Raw genomic sequence first — 24,736 nt, 5'->3', positions numbered from 1 at the left:
CCAGCATATTTATAACTTAATCGTTTTAAGGAGAAGGTCAAGAAGGAAGAGAGACAGGATTTTGGCCCTGGTGTTTTGTGGGGCAGTGGCAGCGTCTGTCCGGAGAACTGTGTGGGTGCGGAGTCGCAGCCAGGAGTGGTGGGATAGTGATGTGAGAGGCTTTTCAGATGTGGACTTCATTCAGAATCTTCGAATGACAAGGGCGACCTTTACGTACATATGTGAGCGCCTCTTTTGGCACAACACGTCTTCGGCAGCCCGAAGACGTGTTTTGCTTGAAAGCAGAATAGTGACGTTTGTTGTGTACCAATGACGTATAGGTCGGATAAATGTGACTTGGCCGTTCAGACTGAAGTCGCATGGCAAAAGACCCGATACGTATCGGAATTAGGACCACATATCCAAGCGGCCTGGGTTGCATTTGAAAAAATCGGATCTGTGTCGTTCAGACTGTCATGAAAAGATCAGGTCGCATAGGGGCAAAAAAAAAAAAAAATCGGATTTGGGTCACTTTAGCCTGCAGTGTGAACGTAGAAATGTCCATATTTTATTTTTAATGAAAAGCTTTTTTTCCAATGAAGCTAACATTAAATGGATCAGAAATACACTCTAGACACAGTTAATGTAGGAAATGACTATTCTAGCTGGAAATGGCTGATATTTAATGGAATATCTACATAGTGGTACAGAGGAACATTTCCATCATCCATCACTCCTGTGTTCTAAAGGTACATTGTGTTAGTTAATCGTTTTGAAAGGATAATTTATGGGTAGAAAACCCTTGTGCAATTATGTTAGCACATGAATAAAAGTGTGAGTTTTCCTGGAACACATGACATTTTTTGGGGAACCCCAAACCTTTGAACGGTAGTGTAAAATAATCAGTTGGTGTTTGACTCCATCAAAGAAGACGATTAGTCACTGTTTCAGTGTTAATTTAATCATACAAATGCTTAATTATAGATACAGGGGGAAAAAAAACTTTATTTTGACAATTTCTCTTCAGATAAATGTGCTATCTTAGGACTATGTAAACTTTCATCCCATCCACTCACCATGCCACCCTCAAGTTCATACATAGTCGTAAACTAAAACTAGAGAATAAATCCAGCAAATTTCAGACCTCCTCACCATCTGTCTCTCACACTCACAAACACACACAAGCAACCCCACAAGAAGAAAGTGCACGCACACGTAAAAGAAAAAAAACCTGATGTGACTAACAGATTCAACAGTGTATACTGTTTGGGAGGAGGACTCTCAGATGATTCATGAATACAGAAAAAGCAGAGCTGCAACACAGAATGCTGGTGAATTTACAAATGGTACAGGTTATAACAACAAACTTTAAATATTTTGAATGGCATTCAGATGTTCATAGAAACAACTTCGAGTAACTTTGATCAATCAAAGTATCAAAACAAATACAAAAAAATCTGTTTGAATTCCTCCTTGTGAAATAAACCGTACCGGTATCACAGATTTCTCTTAACAAATTTTTTCCATTTTATTTTTTAAGCCAAAAATACATGAAAACCACTTTTGGACATAATGACTGAAGCTGAAAAAAATTCAGGGGTAACAGCAGTCAAACTCATTCATGTCATCAAAATAACATATTTTAAACATCAGACACTAGTGCAGTGATGAAACGGGTGAAAATGTGTACGTTCAATAGTTTGAAAACAAAACCTGAAGCTGTCATGAAACAAATGAAAATGCTGGTGTCACAATCCACAATAAGCCAAAAATCTCTCCTTTTCCTCATTGGAGGTGGTGGGCAGCGCTGTGCAAATAGCAGTAACAGAACACCGGTGCTAATAAGGCAGATGCAAACCATCAAATTTCAGATCTAGATCATCTACCAGGGTCAAACTACAAGCTCATTACCTCTTCATTTGTTTTTACAGTGTAGCATGGTGTCAAGTAAAGTTTGAGTTGGTCGACTGATTTTTAGCACCACCTGCTGGCTACAAATGGAACCTTTTGAATCTGCAGTGCACATAAAGACAGCAAATAAATAACAGGGTAATTATTGAATCAGTTCATCCAAGCATAGAAGAACCACTCAAAAATATTTCTGAGGTACATGCTTATTAAAGCTCTCTCCATATTGATGTGTACATGTCAAGTCATCCTTTGCCCAAGTAGTATACACTATTTAACGTCAGTTAAATCCAAATAGAAACCATTAACATACATGCACACCTAACAGGCACGCACACATATATATACATTTAGTACACATACTGTAGACGTAGACTCAGAAACTACAGTCACTCACCAGGCAAAATAGATTTAAATGGCTTTTTCAACCCTTCCTCACACCTCACTTACTCAAACTCACTCGCATCCTTTTTGCGCTTCAGCATCTATTTAAAGCAAAAACCCACCCTACAAAACACACACATTGTCCCATGCAGTCTGAACCAGGCACCTGCAGACTGTGTGGCTTGATGACAGCACAGATTAGTGTCTTGGCTCTCTGGGTTTTATCTTTGGGAGAAAAATGGGGCTCCTACACAAGAATCAACATTTTCTATGCAAAGGTGCAGGAATTTCTCTCCTCATCTTGGTGCTCAGGAACATCTATCTGATCAGTCTTGAATGTATAGACTTCTTCAGATGTGATTTTTCTGGACAAAAATGGAGTGTTCCTACATGTAATGTGGTTGTGTGACAAAATGTAAATGTTGCAACTTATTCAACGTATTGGTGTTTCAATGTGTTATCTGACCTGGCTCAAACACCAGGACTCCAGACAAGTCCAACACTGCTCAGTTTGAGTCTGAAAACATGAACACTGATAATTTTAGAGTTTAATGTGTAATACAGTAGATATTTGTGTCAATTTCCATGTCATCTCAGCCAACAACTCAAACAACTGTTTGAGATTGCACCCAGTTTGATGCTAAGAACTGTGAAAAAGACAGAATGAAGACAATTAAGTCTATTAAACCAGACTGGAGAACCTGAAACGGTAAAAAGGAAAATTCCATTTTCAGCCATATCCATTTGTTTTTGTTTTTTCAGAATTCCCAATTTTCAACTTGTAAACCTCATTACAATCCAAATCGGAACCACAAGTGGAAAGTTGACTTCTCTGAAAACTTTGATATTTCTCACCCAGCATTTGATTACAGAACTGTCTGAAAATAAACAAATGTGGATGCCTCATTTCAGCCAAGTCACACATTCAAATTAAGACAAACTTAATAGATGAGGTGCCATACTGTAAACAAAATCATCCATTTATGTTTGTCTGCTGATTTGAACAAGATGTGTTCTTAGAAATCTTTCCCATAATCCACCTGCCATCATACATGTGAATACAACTCAAAGGCAGATTTCAAGAACTGAATAACTGTCTTTGATGTCTGCCAATCTTTGGAATTTATCCATGAAGAGTCGTCTGGTACAACAGGTCATACTTGTTTTAACCATCTCATCATTCCCCTGGTTTGTGGTGAAACTAGGGCAAGGCTATCATCTAAAGGAGTGTGGAACTTCTCCACGTGCCTAAAATAAAAACAGTTTGGCATGGTGACAAAAAAAAAAAAAAAAAAAATCACAATTCGGTTCAGTTTTTGTCTTCTTTTAAACATTTATCAAGGCCTCAAAATGATCAATAACCACCATTCATTTTTGTACAGCTATGTGTTTTTCAAAATGTCAGACCTTGGTAGGAACCCCAAAGAGAGAAAGTATTCAATTGCCCATGGGATTACCAAATAGTATGCACATTGTTTAGGGTGATTTTCCCTTTAATTAGGCGTGTTTTACATTGGAAATAAAAATAGCTGTGTATGTATGTTTTTAAGGGTTTATAGCACTCTTAAATGAAGCATTCACACATGCGAATCCGGGTGATGATGTCAGGTGGGACATTTCACTGTAGCAGATGTAATCCATCACCTCACTGTCATTTGTGTTTCTGTGAAAAGGGCCATGGGTTTCTTGGAGAGAGGGTTCTCATGAGTCAGTATAAAACAACTGTTCCTCCACCCCCCTCAGACTCCTCTGCATTTAAGGACTCCCAGGGTGTTAAACTCGTCTACACCATGGGGGGGAGGGGGGGTGTCTTTGTCATTCTAGCTCTGTCCAAATGGATAGGGTCCGTGAATACCCTGTAAAAAAAATGAAGAAATGTTATAAGTCCGTAGTTTCTGAATTGTTTTTTCAATCCAACACTGATGATAGATGTAAAAAATTCAGAACGTGACACATATGCGAGCGCAGCACCTCTGAATTGTTGTATTTAGTTTTAGGGCAGTAATAGAACCTGCAGTACTTATACACACGTGGACAAAATTGTTGGTACCCCTCAGTTAAAGAAGGAAAAACCCACAATTCTCACTGAAATCACTTGAAACTCACAAAAGTAACAATAAATAAAAATTTATTGAAAATTAAATAATCAAAATCAGCCATCACTTTTGAATTGTTGATTAACATAATTATTTAAAAAAACAAACTAATGAAATAGGGCTGGACAAAAATGATGGTACCCATAACTTAATATTTTGTTGCACAACCTTTTGAGGCAATCACTGCAATTAAACGATTTCTGTATTTTGTCAATGAGCGTTCTGCAGCTGTCAACAGGTATTTTGGCCCACTCCTCATGAGCAAACAGCTCCAGTTGTCTCAGGTTTGATGGGTGTCTTCTCCAAATGGCATGTTTCAGCTCCTTCCACATATGTTCAATGGGATTCAGATCTGGGCTCATAGAAGGTCACTTTAGAATAGTCCAACGCTTTTCTCTCAGCCATTCTTGGGTGTTTTTGGCTGTGTGTTTTGGATCGTTGTCCTGTTGGAAGACCCATGACCTGCGACTGAGACCAAGCTTTCTGACACTAGGCAGCACATTTCTCTCCAGAATGCCTTGATAGTCTTCAGATTTCATCGTACCTTGCACACTTTCAAGACACCCTGTGCCAGATGCAGCAAAGCAGCCCCAAAACATTACTGAGCCTCCTCCATGTTTCACCGCAGGGACAGTGTTCTTTTCTTCGTATGCTTGGTTTTTGAGTCTATGAACATAGAGTTGATGTGCCTTACCAAAAAGCTCCAGTTTGGTCTCATCTGTCCAAAGGACATTCTCCCAGAAGCTTTGTGGCTTGTCAACATGCATTTTTGCAAATTCCAGTCTGGCTTTTTTATGAGTTTTTTTCAGCAGTGGTGTCCTCCTTGGTCGTCTCCCATGAAGTCCACTTTGGCTCAAACAACGACGAATGGTGCGATCTGACACTGATGTACCTTGGCCTTGGAGTTCACCTTTAATTTCTTTGGAGGTTGCTCTGGGCTCTTTGGATACAATTCCAACGATCCGTCTCTTCAATTTGTCATCAATTTTCCTCTTGCGGCCACGTCCAGGGAGGTTGGCTACTGTCCCGTGGGTCTTGAACTTCTGAATAATATGAGCCACTGTTGTCACAGGAACTTCAAGCTGTTTAGAGATGGTCTTATAGCCTTTACCTTTAAGATGTTTGTCTATCATTTTTTTTCGGATGTCCTGGGACAATTCTCTCCTTCGCTTTCTGTTGTCCATGTTCAGTGTGGTACACACCTTTTCACTCATAATCAGTCAGTCTGCCTATTTAAAGGGAGACAAGTAGTCACCCTGCTGTTTGGTGAAAAGGTGTGTACCACACTGAACATGGACAACAGAAAGCGAAGGAGAGAATTGTCCCAGGACATCCGAAAAAAAAATTATAGACAAACATCTTAAAGGTAAAGGCTATAAGACCATCTCTAAACAGCTTGAAGTTCCTGTGACAACAGTGGCTCATATTATTCAGAAGTTCAAGACCCACGGGACAGTAGCCAACCTCCCTGGACGTGGCCGCAAGAGGAAAATTGATGACAAATTGAAGAGACGGATCGTTGGAATTGTATCCAAAGAGCCCAGAGCAACCTCCAAAGAAATTAAAGGTGAACTCCAAGGCCAAGGTACATCAGTGTCAGATCGCACCATTCGTCGTTGTTTGAGCCAAAGTGGACTTCATGGGAGATGACCAAGGAGGACACCACTGCTGAAAAAAACTCATAAAAAAGCGAGACTGGAATTTGCAAAAATGCATGTTGACAAGCCACAAAGCTTCTGGGAGAATGTCCTTTGGACAGATGAGACCAAACTGGAGCTTTTTGGTAAGGCACATCAACTCTATGTTCATAGACTCAAAAACCAAGCATACGAAGAAAAGAACACTGTCCCTGCGGTGAAACATGGAGGAGGCTCAGTAATGTTTTGGGGCTGCTTTGCTGCATCTGGCACAGGGTGTCTTGAAAGTGTGCAAGGTACGATGAAATCTGAAGACTATCAAGGCATTCTGGAGAGAAATGTGCTGCCTAGTGTCAGAAAGCTTGGTCTCAGTCGCAGGTCATGGGTCTTCCAACAGGACAACGATCCAAAACACACAGCCAAAAACACCCAAGAATGGCTGAGAGAAAAGCGTTGGACTATTCTAAAGTGGCCTTCTATGAGCCCAGATCTGAATCCCATTGAACATATGTGGAAGGAGCTGAAACATGGCATTTGGAGAAGACACCCATCAAACCTGAGACAACTGGAGCTGTTTGCTCATGAGGAGTGGGCCAAAATACCTGTTGACAGCTGCAGAACGCTCATTGACAAAATACAGAAATCGTTTAATTGCAGTGATTGCCTCAAAAGGTTGTGCAACAAAATATTAAGTTATGGGTACCATCATTTTTGTCCAGCCCTATTTCATTAGTTTGTTTTTTTAAATAATTATGTTAATCAACAATTCAAAAGTGATGGCTGATTTTGATTATTTAATTTTCAATAAATTTTTATTTATTGTTACTTTTGTGAGTTTCAAGTGATTTCAGTGAGAATTGTGGGTTTTTCCTTCTTTAACTGAGGGGTACCAACAATTTTGTCCACGTGTGTAAATAGGCAGACTGACTGATTATGAGTTTGGAAACACCTGTGATGTCAATTAAATGACACACCTGAGTTAATCATGTCACTCTGGTCAAATAGTTTTCAATCTTTTATAGAGGTACCATCATTTTTGTCCAGGCCTGTTTCATTAGTTTGTTTTTTTAAATAATTATGTTAATCAACAATTCAAAAGTAATGGCTGTTTTTGATTATTTAATTTTCAATAAATTTTTATTTATTGTTACTTTTGTGAGTTTCAAGTGATTTCAGTGAGAATTGTGGGTTTTTCCTTCTTTAACTGAGGGGTACCAACAATTTTGTCCACGTGTGTAGGAAGCCACTCTGTCAATCTGGTTTTGAATTAATGGCTCATTTAAATGCTCCAACTGGCAAACAAAGTCAAATGCTTCTCTAGAGTCCACTTTAACCGGCCCAGAAGAGCTTCTGAGGTCAAACCGTACATAAGGTCTCAGCTATGAAAGTAGGAGACGATACCAAAAATCCATCTGAGGGATTCAGGTGATTGAGTCGCACAGCTGAGTAACCACATTGACAGATAAATTCAGTCACAACTTCTCCTCAACAAATATAAACTTAGGTTAAATAAGCTGTAGGTAAAATTTGTTACACATATTACAAAGAATTAGCAATGAGCTAAATTGTAACAATACTCACATGATGGTCACAGCACCTGTCATCGCTGATATTGATTTTATCAAGACTTTCAGCCATACTAGCACTAACTACACTCAAAACAAAACAAAGGCACTCACAAGAAATGAGGAAATGTCTTTGGTCTTTTTCTTCTTATGACTAGTGTGGGAAATAATGGAACATTTATCCTATTGGTTGTGCTACATCATTCTAAATCTAAAACCACTTTCAGACATGCACTCCTTCCTGTCAATCTGATTACATCTCAGTGTGTCTTCATCATGTCTGTGTGAGCTCCCTGGTCATATACAATCATACTGCATGGAACTCAGCAACATTTAGATATCACTTTCAACACAACAGAAGTCTGAACAGCATGTTGTCGCATTAACGGATAGACACGCAGATTTGATGAGCAACGTGGTTCTGAAAGAAAGTCACTTTGGTGAATTTCAATGTCTTTATGATAGCATTACTATAAATAACATTACAAAGCGGCTGTCAAGTACTAAGCATATATGAAGTGAATGTGGTGATGTAGGTTCAAAGTTGAGAAAGTATTTGTAATATTATAAATGTATGGTTTTAGGTACGCATACCTGGCCATAAGTCATCACGGAAAGATTGGTTTGGAGACCATTTGATGCCCTATTTACAGCATTATGAGACAGTCCATTCTGATCTTGCTGGATTGGCTCTTGTGTGCGTTCCCAGGCTCCACCAGGATCTCTGAAGCTGTTGTCAGTGGCATCATGCTTGTTCTTCTGTGGCGAGGCAAAGGGGTTGAAGTCTCCCTGGACATTGCGCTGGGGTTGGGTGTTGAACTCTGTCTCAAAGGAGGACAGCTGTTGGGTCACACCGAGGAGACCTCCAACTTCTACACTAAGAATCACCCAGATTACATCTGTGGGAAAAGAATTATGCACTGATGTGAGTTCACTATAGATGACTGAGTCAAGATACAGTACCAATTTACTAATGTTCTCTATGTTATACAGCTTTAGTCTGAATAATTTTGGTTTGGTGGGTCAAACAAAGCAACCTTAGGCTTACAGAAAATTCAGTGGAATATATCATAAACATAAAAGTTAGTTGTAGGTCTCATAAATTGACATGTTAGAAATGAATCAAATCATCTTGCTTTCCTACCTCCGTAGAATAATCCGGTGGCTGTACACATCCTCCACTGGCCTTGATACATGCCAGGATTTGTGGGACTTCGCATCTGCACACTCACATCTGATATTTCCTGGGGATCTAGAGACTTCACCATTACTGTGTTAACATGACCAAACTGATCCCCACCAATATACTTGAGACAAACCCCAGGTGGCCATGACTCTGCACCTACAAAATTCAGATATGATTTCAGTCACAGTTCAACTACAAAGACAGGACAGTGATTTGATGCCTGTTACATACAGATTGAGAAAGGCTGCCTATATAAGCCAAGAGTTCAAATATAGAGACATGCACCTGTGTTTTGTATCCTCCAGGTCTTTGTGAACGGTGTATCTGGAGGGACAGACTCTCCTTCGCCAATCGTCACATCTTCGACAAAGGACATGGATGGCGTGTTGACACTAGGACTTTCAAAGTCATAATATGCACCAATAGCAGCCTGTAGATTCCTGTTCCAATATAAAACAAAGGGCATGTTGTTGTTAATTGTTTATTGATAGTATTTCCCATCTATATGTGCAGTATATTCAAATAAGAGGTCAAGACACTGATCAACAAAAAAATAAATCTGTAATTATGTAATTGGCCTGCATGATATGAGGAAAATCTGCAGTGTACAATAACACTGTTTAGTACTGCAACGATGATACAACCGGTGATAAATCAACAAATACTTGAGTGACATTAGCTGTACAGTTCCCTTATCTGTCTTTACGTAAACATTGCTAACATTAACCACAAACAATGAATAGGTTATGCACACTCAATAATGAAATAAAATCATTTTAAACATTTTTCATTAAACAAATTGCATCTGAATACCAAACAAATCAAACAAAACATCCATTTAAATAAAACTTTAAAACTACAAGAAATTGAAGTTGAATTTTCCCTGATCCCTTTAAAATCTTTTCTTCAAAACTCAACCAAAACATCTGTTGACCCTTCCCTTGCTCTTCCTCAGCCATTACTCTTGCTGTCCTCACAGTTGCCACTAAATCGACACCAATTAATCCGAAGGTAGCAGACGGCCACCCGGGACTTGATCTGATTGGCCAAATGGTGTGAATGCTGAGTGTGAACGAGTGGCACGTGAAAATAAAATCATTTTTCTGTCTCACTGCAGACAGTGTATTACAACAGTTTCATTCTGCATGTTCATATTTCAATGAGGATAAAAAAAATAGTTTTTTGTGTTTGTCTGCACTATTGTGTAACTTGGCAAGCGAAAATGCCAATTTTCATTAGTTGGAGCTTCTGAAATGTATTACTATAGTGATTTTTGTTATACTTCTAAATAGGGCTGGGCGATAAATCAAATTAATTCGATTAATTCGCATTTTTAAAACCTGATGATTTGAAAATTTGCCAAATCGTAAAATCGAGGCGAGCTTAAATTATATGACAATACAGAATCTTCTTCTGCCTTTTACGACTTGTGCACTGGCGTTTGCTTCCGCCTCTCATCTCCTTCCGCCAAAACACTCACACCCACGTCACGGTGGACACAACAGCAGACGAAGAGTTGGTCGCGAGAAAAGGACCTCATGTTACATCGATTATATGGAAGTGGTTCGGCTTTGACAAGACTGACACAGAGCAAACTACAGTCATGCAGTGTTACCAACTTAGCGACTTTCTCGCTAAATCTAGCAACTTTCCAAAGCGTCCTAGCGACTTTTTTTTTTGTCAAAAGCAACTAGCAACAAATCTAGCGACTTTTTCTGCCGTTTTGGAGACTGACAGGAAAACTGGGATCATTCTGCAGTTACTGTTTTCAACAAGCAGCAGGTGCTGCTGTGAGCTTCTCCCCCTCCCAAAGCACAGGCTGTCAGTCCAATAACCCCGCAGCAGTCCCAGTGTCTGATCACTCCGCGGCCAGACGGCAGATGAATCGCGCATGTGTAAAGTCACTACAGATCCCATCCAGACTTACGGAGCAGGATATAAATGAAAATGTTTTCTTCACTGTCATACTAAAATAAACCACAGCATTTAGCTTCTAGTTCAAAAACATATTTTGGGTGTTTTATACTCACTTTTTGGTCTCTTCCAAAGCGTTATTCCTCTTTCTTACAACACTGATTACAATTACAGGCAAACTGGGAAATATGCAAATTAGGAGATGACGTCATTTAGCGACTTCTAGCGACTTTTAGGACAGTCAATAGCTACTTTCCTTACTGAGGAGTTGGCAACACTGCAGTCATGTGCAAGGTTTGCAAAAGTACTGTGAAAACGAAGAGTAGCAGCACAACTAACCTCTTTCAGCACCTCCGTCAGAGGCACCCTACAGAATGGGGAAAAGTGGTCGCAGCTATGGGAGTGCGGCATGGCTAGCACTAGCCATAGCAAACAGACCGCAAAGAAACAACAAAAATCGATTAAAATCTTAATCGTCCAAGATGACTAAAAAAAAAAAAAAAAAAAAAAAATCGAGATTTTATTTTTTGGCCATATTGCCCAGTCCTATTTCTAAAAGATTAAAAATGATTGGAGTTTGGACTGCTGTCATTTAAGTTGTCCGTACATGAGCATTTTGGCTTTCCTGTAAAATACAGTGATGATGGAAGAAAGGTTGTGGACAAAACTATAACTGTGTGTAGGCACTGTGGCATGAGAAAGCTGTATAAGAGTGGAAATACATCGAGCATGACCACCTATATGAAGCTACATCACCCGGATCTGTCAGTGACAGGAGCCAAGACGAAGGCTGCTCTACAACCGCTTATCAACACGGCATTTAACAGCTGTTTCGAAAATTGATACGATCCATGACTCAAAACCGTGAAACAATCCAAACCATGAGTTTTTTGATCTGTTGCACCCCTACAGACAAATGTAGACTTTTAAAACTGACTGCTCATACACATGCAGTTCTGTTCATACTTTCATAGTTTGCATAGGCCTGAGCTAACAGTTGTATTGCCCCTCATATCGAACACAAGAAACATATGGCAATTCTTACAGGATATAGCAGCTACTTACAGACTGTAGCACTGTGTCAGTGATTATTCCTGAGGTATGTTGAACACAGTAGACGGACATAACACAGAATTTCTAGAGAATTTCAGACTTCTCACTGTGTTTGGGCTAGTTTGATGGAAAGCATGTACAAATCAAAGCTTCTCAAAAGCCTTACAGAGACTACTTGCAGCACAACTGTTTCAGTGATGAATTATAAAGCTGTGCATACCAGAGAATCTCATCACACAGTCTCTCCTACAAACAAGGCTTTGCTTTGACCACCATTTATTTTACTTGCACATATGCAGTTGGGGTGCTTATGGTGTAGACAATCTGCAACTGCACTGTCACAAATTTTGGGCTGCATACAGACATCTTTAAACGTGTCTCTTAAGGATGACAATATTTACATCACATGTACCCTTGCAGCTGCAAAAAAAATAAATTGGCCTTAACAATAACAATATCCAACATAATAGATACTTCAACAATACAAATCAGAAAACTGCTCAACAGAAAGTTTAACAGTTTCATTTAAATGCATCAGATGCAAACACCCAAAAAACAACGCGACTTCGGTTGCATGAATAAATGCTAAGCATGCTTCCTCTCTGGGTCCCGACAGTCCATCATATACTTTGATATTGGAGTCCCTTCCCCTCTACTGTTCTCGCTGTGTCTCCTATGCAGAACTCCACTGTACTCCACACCTAAGAAACCTACTCTAAGTGGCTGGCTCCAAAATCAGACAGATTTGACATCAGGGTACAGATGGGACGGATAGGTCTCCACTGGCGATACCAAGTTTAGGCCAGCCACCTGAAATCATGACCTCAGCATGAAGTGGCTTCTTCCTGGTCACCCTCGACTCACCTCCAGGTCTGATTGTTTTTTTTTTTAATTTAATGTGGATCAAGAAGAGATTATTTCTTGATCCTTGTTTATTTTTATTTATTTGTGTACACATGTACTTATGCATTTTGGCATTACTGTGGTAATATTAAAATTATTACTTGTCTATCTTAACAAACAGGAGGAAGTCACCTAATCCAAAATAACCTAAGATATTTGAATTCAAATGAAATATGTTTTTCTGCTGATCTCTGTGAAAAATCTGTTATCAATAGTAATAATAATCATTACTATTATCAATAACTATCGATTCTGACTGAATTTTTTTAAATGCGATGCAAAACTTTCTAGCTACATCACCCACTCCCATTTCACTGTTGGATGGCTCATCAAGTCTATGTTTACACCTCCCACACTGCACTTTATAACACCTTTTATAACGCTTAGTCTAGTTAGTTTCACTTAGCCTGACCATTCTGTAAAGCACATAATTTCATTATCACTCTGCTAAGGGGAAAAATGCTTTAAATGGTGATGGACAAATTGTATTGGTGGAGCATTTGCACCCCTACCAATTATCAGTACAATGGCTAACCCCCGACCCCTCTAAAAAAAACTTGCACGGCTGCCTTACTGCACCAATCAAATCCTCTATAAAACTTTAAAATGTCATTGTGTTAGTGTATTAGCTCTAGAGGTTGTTTCCTGAAGGGAAAGGGATTTTGAAAATGAAGACGTGTAGGTATTTCGGGGGGGACTGCCTGAAATGTGTGACCGATCATCCAGTAAGTCAGACTACTGGCTGGTTTACAACTGCGTCACTGCACACCTCTAGTTTGTAACAAAGACATTTTCATATACATTGCTACTCTATGAGTTGAGGTACCTGTGATGATATTACTGGCATAGCCTCAGGTCTCCACATTTATTTGTTTTATCAGACAGAGCATCATTATCATGACTGTACCTGACAGTCAGGCTGATATTTATGTGGAAATACAGTGGAGTCATCCTTGCATAAATATGACCAATCTGCTACCTATGTTATCAAGAAACATAACACATATAGGTGCACAAGTACTTCCACAATATTGCTCATTTATTGCTGTAACCTCTGGATTCCTAAATAACTCCTTGTAGTGGGCAAATTCCAGCATCTGCCACGTGATAGTGTTATCTATCCAGTTTGACATGCAGATTCACAGACTTGATTTCATCCTCCAAAACAGAAACCGCTTTTAATTTCCGAAGGGACGCGGCGGATTTTGATTTTAAATGCAAGGCAATCAAACCCACCGGTCGTAGATGAACTAAAAGCATGAGTCCGGTAAATCAGCACCACAAATATGTTTTGATCGGGACCACTTGTTGTCGGCTGTTGATAGATCACGACTGGTTACGTCATGAGACTAACGTGAAGTGACTGGCGCTGCCTTGAGTTGTGGCTTCCCGAGGAGCGCTGTTTAACTGGCTGTGTTCACTATTATATAACATGGCAGATAATCTACACCGAGAGTTTCCTGCGCTTAAATTAGCCTGCTAGCTCGTTAGCTAGCATGCTCTTTGTTTTTATATCAGTTCTACCACCTTATTATAACTAACGGTCAGGAAAAACTTCACCGTTTCACTTCCGTTTGCCACCGAGAGATCGTTAGGAGTTAACTACCATTTCCCGTGTGGGAATGATGAAATAATCGCCTCGGCTGTTAACACCACCAACTTAGCACCGTGTGTGTCTGCTTCCACGTTTCTTAGCAGTTTCATGTATGCTAACTAGCTAATTATAAAGCTAGCTCCGCGTCATGTTGCTGCCGGACAACAGGCCCTCCAGTCCCCGCACTCACCAGTTGGTCATGTCCAGGAAGAAGGCGCAGCCGGCTGGGTTGAGCTGGAAACCCAGCAGCCTCTGGAACTCCGAAATGAGGACGTCCTTGTCCGTGGTGCCCATGCAGCTGAACTTCTGCATGAGCTCCGCGTCCACGTCCATGTCTGTGCCCTCCATGGATGGCGGGTGTCCCGTAGCGGAGACGGGGTGGTCTGGGGAGGGGAGGGGGGTCCTCTCTCAGTTGAGTCCGAGGCCTTGTCCAGCCATAACAACCAGCTCAACAACAACAAGCGCCAGTGCGCATGGCACAACCAGGGGGACGATGTTTGACGTTGCAACAGCGCGCGCGTCACCTTCGCCAATCACTTAGTGGGCGTCGACGTCATCTGTTGCTATTTGTAGCCCCTTTTTCATTGGTTTATCATTGAGGTTCATGTTGCTCAGATTTCAGCCCAGTACCAACACATAAATCACAATACTGACATCGGATCCAATAATTATTCCATCCATCCATCCATCCATTCTCTATACACCGCTTTATCCTCACTAGGGTCGCGGGGGGAGCTGGAGCCTATCCAATAATTATTCATTATTTATAAACAATATTTAACCAACAAAACTATCAGTCTCATCCTGAAATTCATTTATCGGTATTTGAACCATGTTGTATTATTTAGAACAGAAAGCACTACAGTGATGAATGCAGTTGTCCGTGGTTATAATCACCGAGCGACTGCAAGGAAATAGCGTTTCAGATATTCTGTAAATTTATATCATTACACACTGTTCAAATAGACTATTATATTGCCTCACAGTAAACATAAAAAATGAATCACCAGTAGCATAAACTACACCTTTTGAATTATGCCAGTTTAATCCAAACCATACAATATTATTGAAATGTTTCAGTGACACAGCAAGGTTCTTAAATCTCAAATTATTATTATTATTATTATTATTATTATTATTATTATTATTCTCCTCAGCCATCTCTGATTTCCTTGAAACATTTGAATCCTAAACTATGAATATTAAAAATGATATCTGTAAAATTTTAGATCAGTATGTCAAGAACTTTCAGAGATTTCAACTCATAATCAAAGATTATTTTGTTTACTTGTCAAAAACTGTAGATTCTAATTCAGCCACATGATGAGAAATTACAGCGAAAATTTGAGGATTTTATCTTTAATAGTTTCTGAGATATTCTCATTCCAACTAATTGTAATTTGCTCAAAGCATGTTGAAGGGTAATTTGAAAAAATGTGCATTTCAGAAAGTATTTGATATATCAAGCTAACATCACAAATGTCTTTATAAATATACATATTTTCGGCTACAAAATATTCAAATCAGAGATGGTCGGAGTAGAAACTGTTTTAAAAAATTTGCCAATTTTAATCAACTGGCCGACCACTGTTGATTTTTCTGTTAAATTGGCATTCTCCTTCAGTAAATATGATTGTACTCACAGTGATTCTAAATTGTCCGTAAGTGTGAATGTGAGTGTGATTGTTTCTGTATATGTAGCCCTGTGATAAAATGGTGACCTCTCTAGGGTATCCCCTGCCTTCGCCTTAAGTCAGCTGGGATAGACTCCAGCTCCTCATGACCCTGATGAGGACCAAGTGGTGTATAGACAATGGATGGATAGTGTCAGGAAATTATTTCTGTAAGACAAAGACTGTATTTTCGCTGTTAGTTCGTACCACATAATTTCCCGACACAAAATCAAAACTCAGTGAGGCTTTGAAGTCTTTCTAATCGTTTACTTGCAGCAAGGAGTACAGACAATGGATTACATCTGCACTGAGGCAGTCTCAGTGTCTTCACAAATAAATATACAAGAAATCTTCCTCCCCAGCACACCCCCACCCTGTTGCACTCCTCATTTCTCTCCTTCAGATTGTGAGGGAAGCATGGTCTCGTTCATCTCCACTTTCATTTCAAGGTCCTCTATATGTCTGAAACGCTAGCTCAGCCTGATACATCTTAAACACTTCACTCTTTATCCAGTATATAAAGGCCACAACAACAATTATCACACAGTTTAACAGATCAGGCTAAAATAAAATTTCATGTTAATAAATCATGAATTATAAAGTATAAATGTATTAATATATAAACTTGTCCGTATTTTTCCTAACAGATGGAGGGTTGGATGGATGTACTCACAGTCTGATAGTCCCTGAACTTGTGTCACTTAAACAGTGAGTAACAAACCTAACAAATCAAGTTGTTGATTTGTTAGATTTGCTATGATCTTAAAAACAAACCAAAAAGAACTACCAAATATGTTCCTTATGAAGGTAAAATTTCTTTGCAAGCTTATTTATTACACTCTACCTAACAAATTGACAACTGCACATGACATGCATATGTACTGTATGTTAGTATGCTCACGATGATCTTCTTAAGATATAAGATATATAATGTGTTGCAGATTCACAGCCTTCAGCCTCGGGTTCAGATAATTAATGTTTTTGTTCATGAATGACATCCAAGTTGCATTTTGCAGCTTACTATTATATGGATTTGCTAATATACAATATTGAATGTATTATTTGCACAACTTGTAAACCTGATACTGAATTACTAAAATGCATTTTTATATATGTTGCGCTTTTTTGGACTACTATGCTCCCATGACTATAACTGAAAATAAAAGGCTTTATAGCTACAGGGAAAAAAGAAACATTTCAGTCATGATTAATGCTTTCTCACAGTTACTTGATGTAATTAACTTTAAAAAATCATTCATATTCTCAAAATAACTAAATTATTGCAACTGGTTAATGTCATGTTTGAAGATGTCTGTTTTAAAATGTGTATATAACAGAAAAAAAAGAATTAAAACTGTATCTTTCATTTTCATCTGTTTTTTTTATTATTGTATAAGCAGACCTGAATGAATCGTGTTTTTGTTGGTTTTTTTTTCAAAGAAATGTACACTACTGTTGGAATTATCAACTGTGGGTTTATGACAACCATTTTTGATGCATTTTCTATTTACAGTAATTTACTGTCAAAGGAATTAAACACGAACTGGTCAAGGATACTTTTTGTCAGTTTTTTTTTTTTTTTTGCGATGGATATGCATAAATGAAGACTTGTATTCAAATACAAGTACATATTTGTTTATTATTGAACCGGGATCTTCATGTTGCTGAATTGGATAATTGTCGATTTGCATGATTTAATAACCATGTGTGATGCAGTGGTAGAAGGTGATGTATATTTACTACCTAATAGTATGAGACATTGTACTTGTATTGACATATTTGGTGACTTTGAGAAATGAATAAACACTATATATGGTTATACAATATATAAAACTAAATTAAAATACAGTTCACTTCAACTAACTACAACATTAAAATGATGTTTTCTTAATAATAGAACAGTAATAACAGCTCAGTAATATATTAATCCAACAAAAGACCTCTCTGCTGACCAAATAGTGCTTTTGTATTTACTTTCAGTACATTTTGACAAAAACGCTGGAGCACAAAAGTTGCAAAGATAGATTGCTTTTAAAAATAATATCTAAAGATGTCATATACGGTAGTTGTTGATTAATTATTGTTGTACTGAGGTATTGCAAACTGCACCGTTTTACTTAAAATTTTGGACTGTTTAAACAACAAATTAAGTAATCATGAAAGATTTACCTAAAATAGTTGATGTTTTTAATTTGACAAGAGCAAAATTTCACTTTAAACTGTCATTTGAGACCATGTTTTTTCTTCGTCCAATTTTCAGTAAGCTGACGGTGAGGCGGAACCATCTGTGAGTTCGTCTTCATATCTGGTCGGAACCTTCATTGGGAACACCGGAATCGCGCTCTCTCGGCTGGGGTCGCTGTGAAACATGCCTAAGTAAGTTTAGATGTATTTATTGATATTGCTAAATCTTTCACTCTGTTATTTCAATAACGTTAATAATCGTTTATAGTTGTATTAAGTTGCGACGGGCGGAAGGTCAAAATCTGGAAAAAAATGTATTAAACCGAGTCGTTTTCAAATGTACGCCGGGAGCTTTGTTTGGGCTCTGTCTATTCACTGGAGTGAACCTCGATTTAAACGTTTACCACGTCAAATTGGCGCACAGGGCAATCGTAGCTCTTTGATATTCACAGTTTTTGTTATCTAGAGTTAATGAGCCAGGAGTAATGTAACATTTTATGATTTGAATTATAATGTGGTTGATAAAACATCTTAAATTCTAATTTAAAGTGATCGTTTGTTAGGGAGTTTTCGACCGTAACTCATGGTCTTTTTCAGCAGATTGAGCTTTCTCCGTTAGTTTGTTGAAAATATCTTTTATTTCAATATTTTAAGACCTTATCCACGTTTAACCAACATTGTCACCCTTTTTGGTTTGAAGAAATTGCTAAGTGTGCGCTCAGCATTTTCCCTGATTAAGACAAGATTGTATTTTAGTGGTACTTAGTGATAAATGCATAAGCAGTTTTGTTTCTTAACGCACAGTAACACCATTTTTACCTCCAGGTTCAACGTCCTAACTGGGACCAAAATGTTATTAAGTGACTGCAGCTGCCAAGATCAACGCATCCCAATAAAATAAGTAGTAAATAAAGTGAGAAGATCAGAGACATGATACCAACAACATCATGAGTTGCTTTGTTTTTTTTAAATATAAAATGTAGTCATTTAATTATTACTTTTCACTAGTTGTTAACTGTAAGTCAAAAAATCACAAGTGACATTTTACAGAAAATTAATTACAATTAAACAGATGTGCAACTAAAACTTACAGGATTGTGAATTGTCGTGGGTAAATATTTTCTGCAGAAGAGTAAACTTTTCTGTATGAGATATCAACCTTTCAAGTCAGACAATGAATTGTCTTGCTGGACTTTTGGCACAATGTAGGCATACTTGCACAGAACTCATTCCTAACTAAAATGCATTTCTATGAGTATTTTGAAGAGAATATTTAGTCAGGAGGTAATGATGGCTTCACTCATTTGTATTATATTTTGCTTGTTTTAAAGTGTTGTTGTTTGAAAACCTCTGCTGCTGTGGATCAGGATTTTTTTGTGTTAACCTCGGTCTTCACATTTCACAGGTTTTACTGTGACTACTGTGACACCTATCTCACACATGATTCGGTAAGTTGTGTTTGTATCAAATCAAATTATTTAAAAGCATGAAAAAATTCTGTTTTATTTGCTTCTGTTAAATATCTGTAATTTTATTCTGTTTCTGTTTCAGCCGTCGGTGAGGAAGACCCACTGCAGTGGCCGAAAACACAAAGAAAATGTGAAAGATTACTACCAGAAATGGATGGAGGAGCAGGCTCAGAGCCTGATTGATAAAACAAGTAAGCAAAATCCGTCTTGGTGTCCTGTGTAAAGACTAAAATTACTGCTTGGTTTGGTGTAGGGATGTCTTAGCCCTACATCTTTGGGGATGTTGAGCTGCTCACTGCTACTCTTTGTCTGCTTTGCTCCCTTCTGTTTACAAAATAAATTGCACATCAAAGATGCAAAGTGCATCCAATGAGCATCGTCCTAATTGTGTCACAACCAATAAAGCTTCTGCTTACTTCATGGGGAGTAGTGAAGTTTGGACAGTGCTGTTATTTATTTAATGAAATGATCTGCTCGATTCCTCTGAAAAGCAAATCATGTGCTAGATTGAAAGATTCAAAGATCACCAGATCGCCCACCCTTTCATGAATGCAATCTGTAGTGGCAGTATCATACTGATGATGATTTGTTTGGTTGTGCAGTCAACCGTTCACACTCTGAATGTGGGCACTACAAGCTTTTTTTCTTTTCCATTTTTAGTAGCCTGTTAGATGTGGACAGTAAAAGCCAGTTGCATATCCCACACAAGGCATGCTTTTGCACGTGTGTGGGATACCCAAGCTCTCTGCTTAAACAGTGCACTTTATACACCAGCTTACTTGGCCCCCTCTGAGATTACAAACCACTAATCCACACAAGATGCAAAGCTAATGTGTAGTGTTGTCCACTGTGTAGGCATGTGTTGTATTACAGTGTAAATTATCCTACACTGTCCTTGCTTATTGTCAATCACATTCCTTTTGCACCCTGTTTCAAAACCTAGAGCTGCAGCAGACAAGAGCATTGCATCCCACATTTTATACAATGTTGTGAAAGGTTAGAAAGACCCAATGTGTTGTTTGCATTTCATATACTGAATATGAAACACACTTCAGTTAATTCTTAACAAACACAAAACGGCAATGACAAGATTGTGTTCTGTACGTGATTCATACTCTACGCGAAATATTTGCTTGATTTTGTGTTTGTTAATGTGTCGTCTTTTCTCCCAACAGCGGCCGCGTTTCAGCAGGGAAAGATTCCTCCCACACCGTTCCCTGGTGGCCCTCCCCCAGGTGAGTCCATCGTCTTTCAGCTCTGTAGCAATTTAATTAACCAACCATAAGTCCTGGCTTTTTATAGTTACATTTATTTTTACACTTTGGTTTATAAAGTTTGGAGTCATCCAGACAGTTTCATGTTTTCCATGAGAACTCAGACTTTTTCATGTGCTAACATAACTGCACAAGTGTTTTCTAGTTATAAATTAGCCATTCAACTCTGTTAGCTAGCACAATGTAGCATTAGAACACAGAAGTGATGGTTACTGGAAATGTTCCTCTGTACCCCTATGGAGATATCCCATTAAAAATCAGCCGTTTCCAGCTAGAATAGTCATTTACCACATTAACAATGTCTAGACTGCATTTGTGATTCATTTAACGTTATCTTCACTGAAAAAAACTGCTTTTCTTTCAGAAATAAAAACATTTCTAAGTGACTCCAGACTTTTGAATGGTAGTGTATATAGGAAATACAGTCAGACTACTTCCGTATTTAAAGCTCTATTGAAGTGCAATTCATTAGAATAAGCAGCCAATAAAAATGTGAAACTGAACATTCCTGCAGGACGATATGTAGCAACCATCTGTGCTGTAATATGTCATTAACTAAAGCAAAGAAGAGATTTAAGTTGTATTCAGCATGTCCACTGGATGCAAATTAGTAGCATTTCTAAGTTTTGTAAGAGTCCTTGCTTCTGGTACTTTGAATTTCTAAGTTAGACAACAAATAGAGCACTGAGATATATTGGGCAAAAAATGCTAAAATATTTCATATGTCAAATTACAACCACAAAGCTAACCCACAGGAACAGAGTGGACATGCATGCTGAGCCACACTCCCAAGAGGCTGTGCTAGTGTTAGCAAAGGTCGCCTACTTGGTGTTTATGTGATTTTTGTTGACACCTGACAATTTACACAGTTAGTTCTGTCAGAAATAACTGCTTATTGAGCTCTCAAAATATTGTAATTCACTGTAAATGAACATGAACCTGATAATTAATGTACATAGTTTGACCTGCACACTAATATTTGCTGTTTGTACTACAGGTGGTCCTCCTCGTCCAGGTATGCTGCCAACACCCCCCATGGGAGGTCCTCCAATGATGCCCATGATGGGACCTCCACCTCATGGGATGATGCCCGGTGGGCCTGGTAAGACACATAAGGCCTCGCTGATGCCTATTTTGTGTAACTGGAACATGAATGAAATTGGTTGTAGAAACTGAATGTTTTTAGTTTTTTAGACATTTCAGATATATAGCCTCACATCAGACAAGTTTGTGTTAATTCAGTCAGCAGTAGTCACATGTAGAAAGCAGGCTGTTGACCTCAGGGTTTTGATTTGTTTGTATGCAGTTTGTGATGTCCTTTAATTCTCCTTCCTATCCGTAATAATGTGATTAAAAGAATATTTCTGTTCCCCATTTGTTTTTCTCATGAATGAAATAGTCTAGACAGCGATAGTAGTTGCCACCTTCATTTCCTAAGGTTTCTTAAAGTAATATATTTTTTGTTTATATCATATTGTGCTCTTGTTGTGACACTATTAGTCGACAAGAAAAGCACTCGGAGAGCACAGTACTCTGCCAGGCTCAGTCGTATCATTTCCGACGGCTGCAATCTTGAAAGAAATTGTGGCTGAAATCAAGGCATAGAATGTGCCCATTTATTATAGATGTACCCACAAACAGAATGACCTTGCACTGAGCACAGGTGTGTGTACGTGATGTACGGATACCGAATCGCGTCACCTAAATATGTAGCAGGCGGTGGGAATTGATGGGACTCGGAAACACCCCCACAATTTAAGCAATTGTTCCTTGTCTCATTTCCGATGGATATGTCCTGATAAGTCCACAGTGGTGGATTTGTAGTAGGATCACAATCATGTGATCGTCAGCAGGCAGCTGATGTAGTGTTCACTTGTTGTCATAGTTACAGTAATGCCATGCCGCTATCTCACAATGATACAGAAATCTTTAACAAGTCCATGGATCCAGACTATAAGCTGCATCACTGCCAAAATCTAATCACTTGGTCCTTGTGCCATTTCTGACCTTTTCTGAAAATTTTATTCAAGCCATTGATTCAATTCAATTCAATTCAATTTTATTTATATAGCGTCAATTACAGTCAAATCGTCTCAAGACGCTTTACAAAACCCATATGCCTGACCCCCAGAGCAAGCCCAAAGGCGACAGTGGCAAGGAAAACACCCTTTTAACAGGGAAGAAACCTCGAGCAGAAACCGGCTCTATATAGGGAGGACCCATCTGCCTGCTGGCCGGGCGGGTTGAGAGGGACAGAGGAGGGCAAGGGAGAGGGATGGGAGAAGAGGGAGGGGTGGGAAAGCAAGGAAAACACAACACACATTTGGATACATGCATGACAGGATATGTGACACAGACAAAGTATAAGCTAACATTGAAAACTGACTCATAATTTACTCTTATGATGTACGGCTCTGACATTAAACATACTCCATATATAGCTAGCAGTAAAATTAAAACAGTATGTAAGTTAGCATAACAAGTATAGTGAAGGCGATGCAGAGTTGAGTGGTGGAAAAAGGGAATTGGAAGCAGAGGGCTGGAGGAAGGCCAGCAGCAGCATCCCACAGTGGACATGATGGAGACGGGACCAGCTGGTAGAACATTGATCCGTTCAGAGTAATGTTTTAAAGAGACGGACAAACGTAAGCCAATCATCACATAACTCTGCCATTCCTTGGTGGAGTAATAAATAGAATATGGTTTAGCAGATTGTTGAAATCCATTCAAGAAAAAGTATAGTATTTACTGTTACCTGCTGCTCATTGTTAGTTGAAACCCTAATTACCATAAGAAAACAAGTCAGAGTGCACAGGTATCTCCATGTTACACTGGAACAGTTAATATCTGATAACAATGTAAGTTCCCACCCAGATTTAATGTTTTAAATATACCGATGTGTTTCTTGATGTAAGGCTGTTGTCAGAAATCAGTACCTAGCCTGCGTCTCCCATCACTGTGACATTTAGGAGGCATGAGGCCACCAATGGGAGGACCCATGCAGATGATGCCAGGACCGCCACACATGATGCGTCACCCTCGACCAATGATGATGCCAGTGAGGCCGGGCATGATGCGACCGGACAGATAAGGCGAAGTGGATTCTCTGCATATGTTTTTTTTTTTTTTTTATTGCCATGAACAGACACTGTCTAGTGAAGACAATTGGTTAAAGTCTTGGATTTATCAGTGCAAATTTTTAACATCTAGTCAACTTCTGTCCAACCTGGAACATAAGTCCCTGATTGTAATTATGCCACTTTTGTATAATTGCTTGTATGTTCTGGTATTTATTACTCTTCACCTCATTTGAATTAATTTCATATCCCTTATGTCTTCTCTAGCATACTGTTCAGCCCACACACTGAAAGAGTGTGTTTGATTTGACGATATTTGTTACTATATTTTTCCTGTGTTTTTAGGTTCCAAATGTTTTTTTTTGCATTGGTTTGAAAAAATAAAACGGTGATTTAAACTGGTTTAATTTGGATTTCAGTTCGTATCAACGGCTTATTTAAGGTTTCAGGCTCTGCACTAACAGTGGTGTTTTTAATTATTCTGGCTGATTAGACCTCTAGTCAGACTGAAGCTCTCTGGAGCACAGCTTTAAATGATGTGAAGTCATAAACCTAATGTACCAATAACAGTGATTACAGGGTAAGCTATCACTTGCAAAGAGAAGATGATGTTAATCCAACCCAGTATGTACACGCATGCACACAGTCCTGAGAAGAGCTCTAATCAGGCAGTGGAAGTGAAAACATCTGTGTGGGTTGACAAAATCATTGGAGAATTCTGTTGTTTCAGTCTTCCTAATTTTTCCATAGAATTGTATTATATTTTTCTATGTTAATAAATGCAGTTTGTAACCGTAATGTTCCTTAATCCCTTTAAAATACATTTAACAAGGCAAAGCA

General features: G+C 38.7%; 2 protein-coding genes across 2 annotated transcripts; one reads left to right on the top strand and one right to left on the bottom strand.

Annotated features, from left to right (window-relative positions):
* Positions 1 to 918: 918 nt before the first annotated feature.
* Positions 919 to 14,716, bottom strand: ilrun (inflammation and lipid regulator with UBA-like and NBR1-like domains). The gene is made up of 5 exons (XM_022209919.2): positions 14,410 to 14,716; positions 9,041 to 9,195; positions 8,714 to 8,911; positions 8,164 to 8,468; positions 919 to 4,127 (listed from the first exon to the last, which is right to left on the bottom strand). Exons 1-5 carry the CDS (start codon positions 14,565 to 14,567, stop codon positions 4,092 to 4,094), a joined length of 852 nt encoding a protein of 283 aa, XP_022065611.1. The 5' UTR covers positions 14,568 to 14,716; the 3' UTR covers positions 919 to 4,091.
* A 3,452-nt stretch (positions 14,717 to 18,168) lies between these two features.
* Positions 18,169 to 24,298, top strand: snrpc (small nuclear ribonucleoprotein polypeptide C). The gene is made up of 6 exons (XM_022209930.2): positions 18,169 to 18,268; positions 19,482 to 19,524; positions 19,628 to 19,736; positions 20,721 to 20,780; positions 21,817 to 21,921; positions 23,789 to 24,298. The coding sequence occupies exons 1-6, from the start codon at positions 18,261 to 18,263 to the stop codon at positions 23,908 to 23,910; spliced, it is 447 nt and encodes a 148-aa protein (XP_022065622.1). The 5' UTR covers positions 18,169 to 18,260; the 3' UTR covers positions 23,911 to 24,298.
* Positions 24,299 to 24,736: the final 438 nt, after the last annotated feature.

This window comes from Acanthochromis polyacanthus, chromosome 5, assembly GCF_021347895.1.
Source record: "Acanthochromis polyacanthus isolate Apoly-LR-REF ecotype Palm Island chromosome 5, KAUST_Apoly_ChrSc, whole genome shotgun sequence".
NCBI lineage: Eukaryota > Metazoa > Chordata > Actinopteri > Pomacentridae > Acanthochromis > Acanthochromis polyacanthus.
This window is presented reverse-complemented; position numbering and strand designations above follow the sequence as displayed.

Bases quoted from the DNA above. Each gene is read 5' to 3' on its own strand.
- ilrun (XM_022209919.2), bottom strand. From the start codon at position 14,567: ATGGAGGGCACAGACATGGACGTGGACGCGGAGCTCATGCAGAAGTTC. The intron at 9,196-14,409 runs GTGAGTGCGGGG...ATATTGGAACAG, and splicing joins TTCCTGGACATGACCAACTG to GAATCTACAGGCTGCTATTG. The intron at 8,912-9,040 runs GTGCATGTCTCT...TGAATTTTGTAG, and splicing joins CTGGAGGATACAAAACACAG to GTGCAGAGTCATGGCCACCT.
- snrpc (XM_022209930.2), top strand. The intron at 20,781-21,816 runs GTGAGTCCATCG...TTTGTACTACAG, and splicing joins CCCTGGTGGCCCTCCCCCAG to GTGGTCCTCCTCGTCCAGGT. The intron at 21,922-23,788 runs GTAAGACACATA...TGTGACATTTAG, and splicing joins GATGATGCCCGGTGGGCCTG to GAGGCATGAGGCCACCAATG.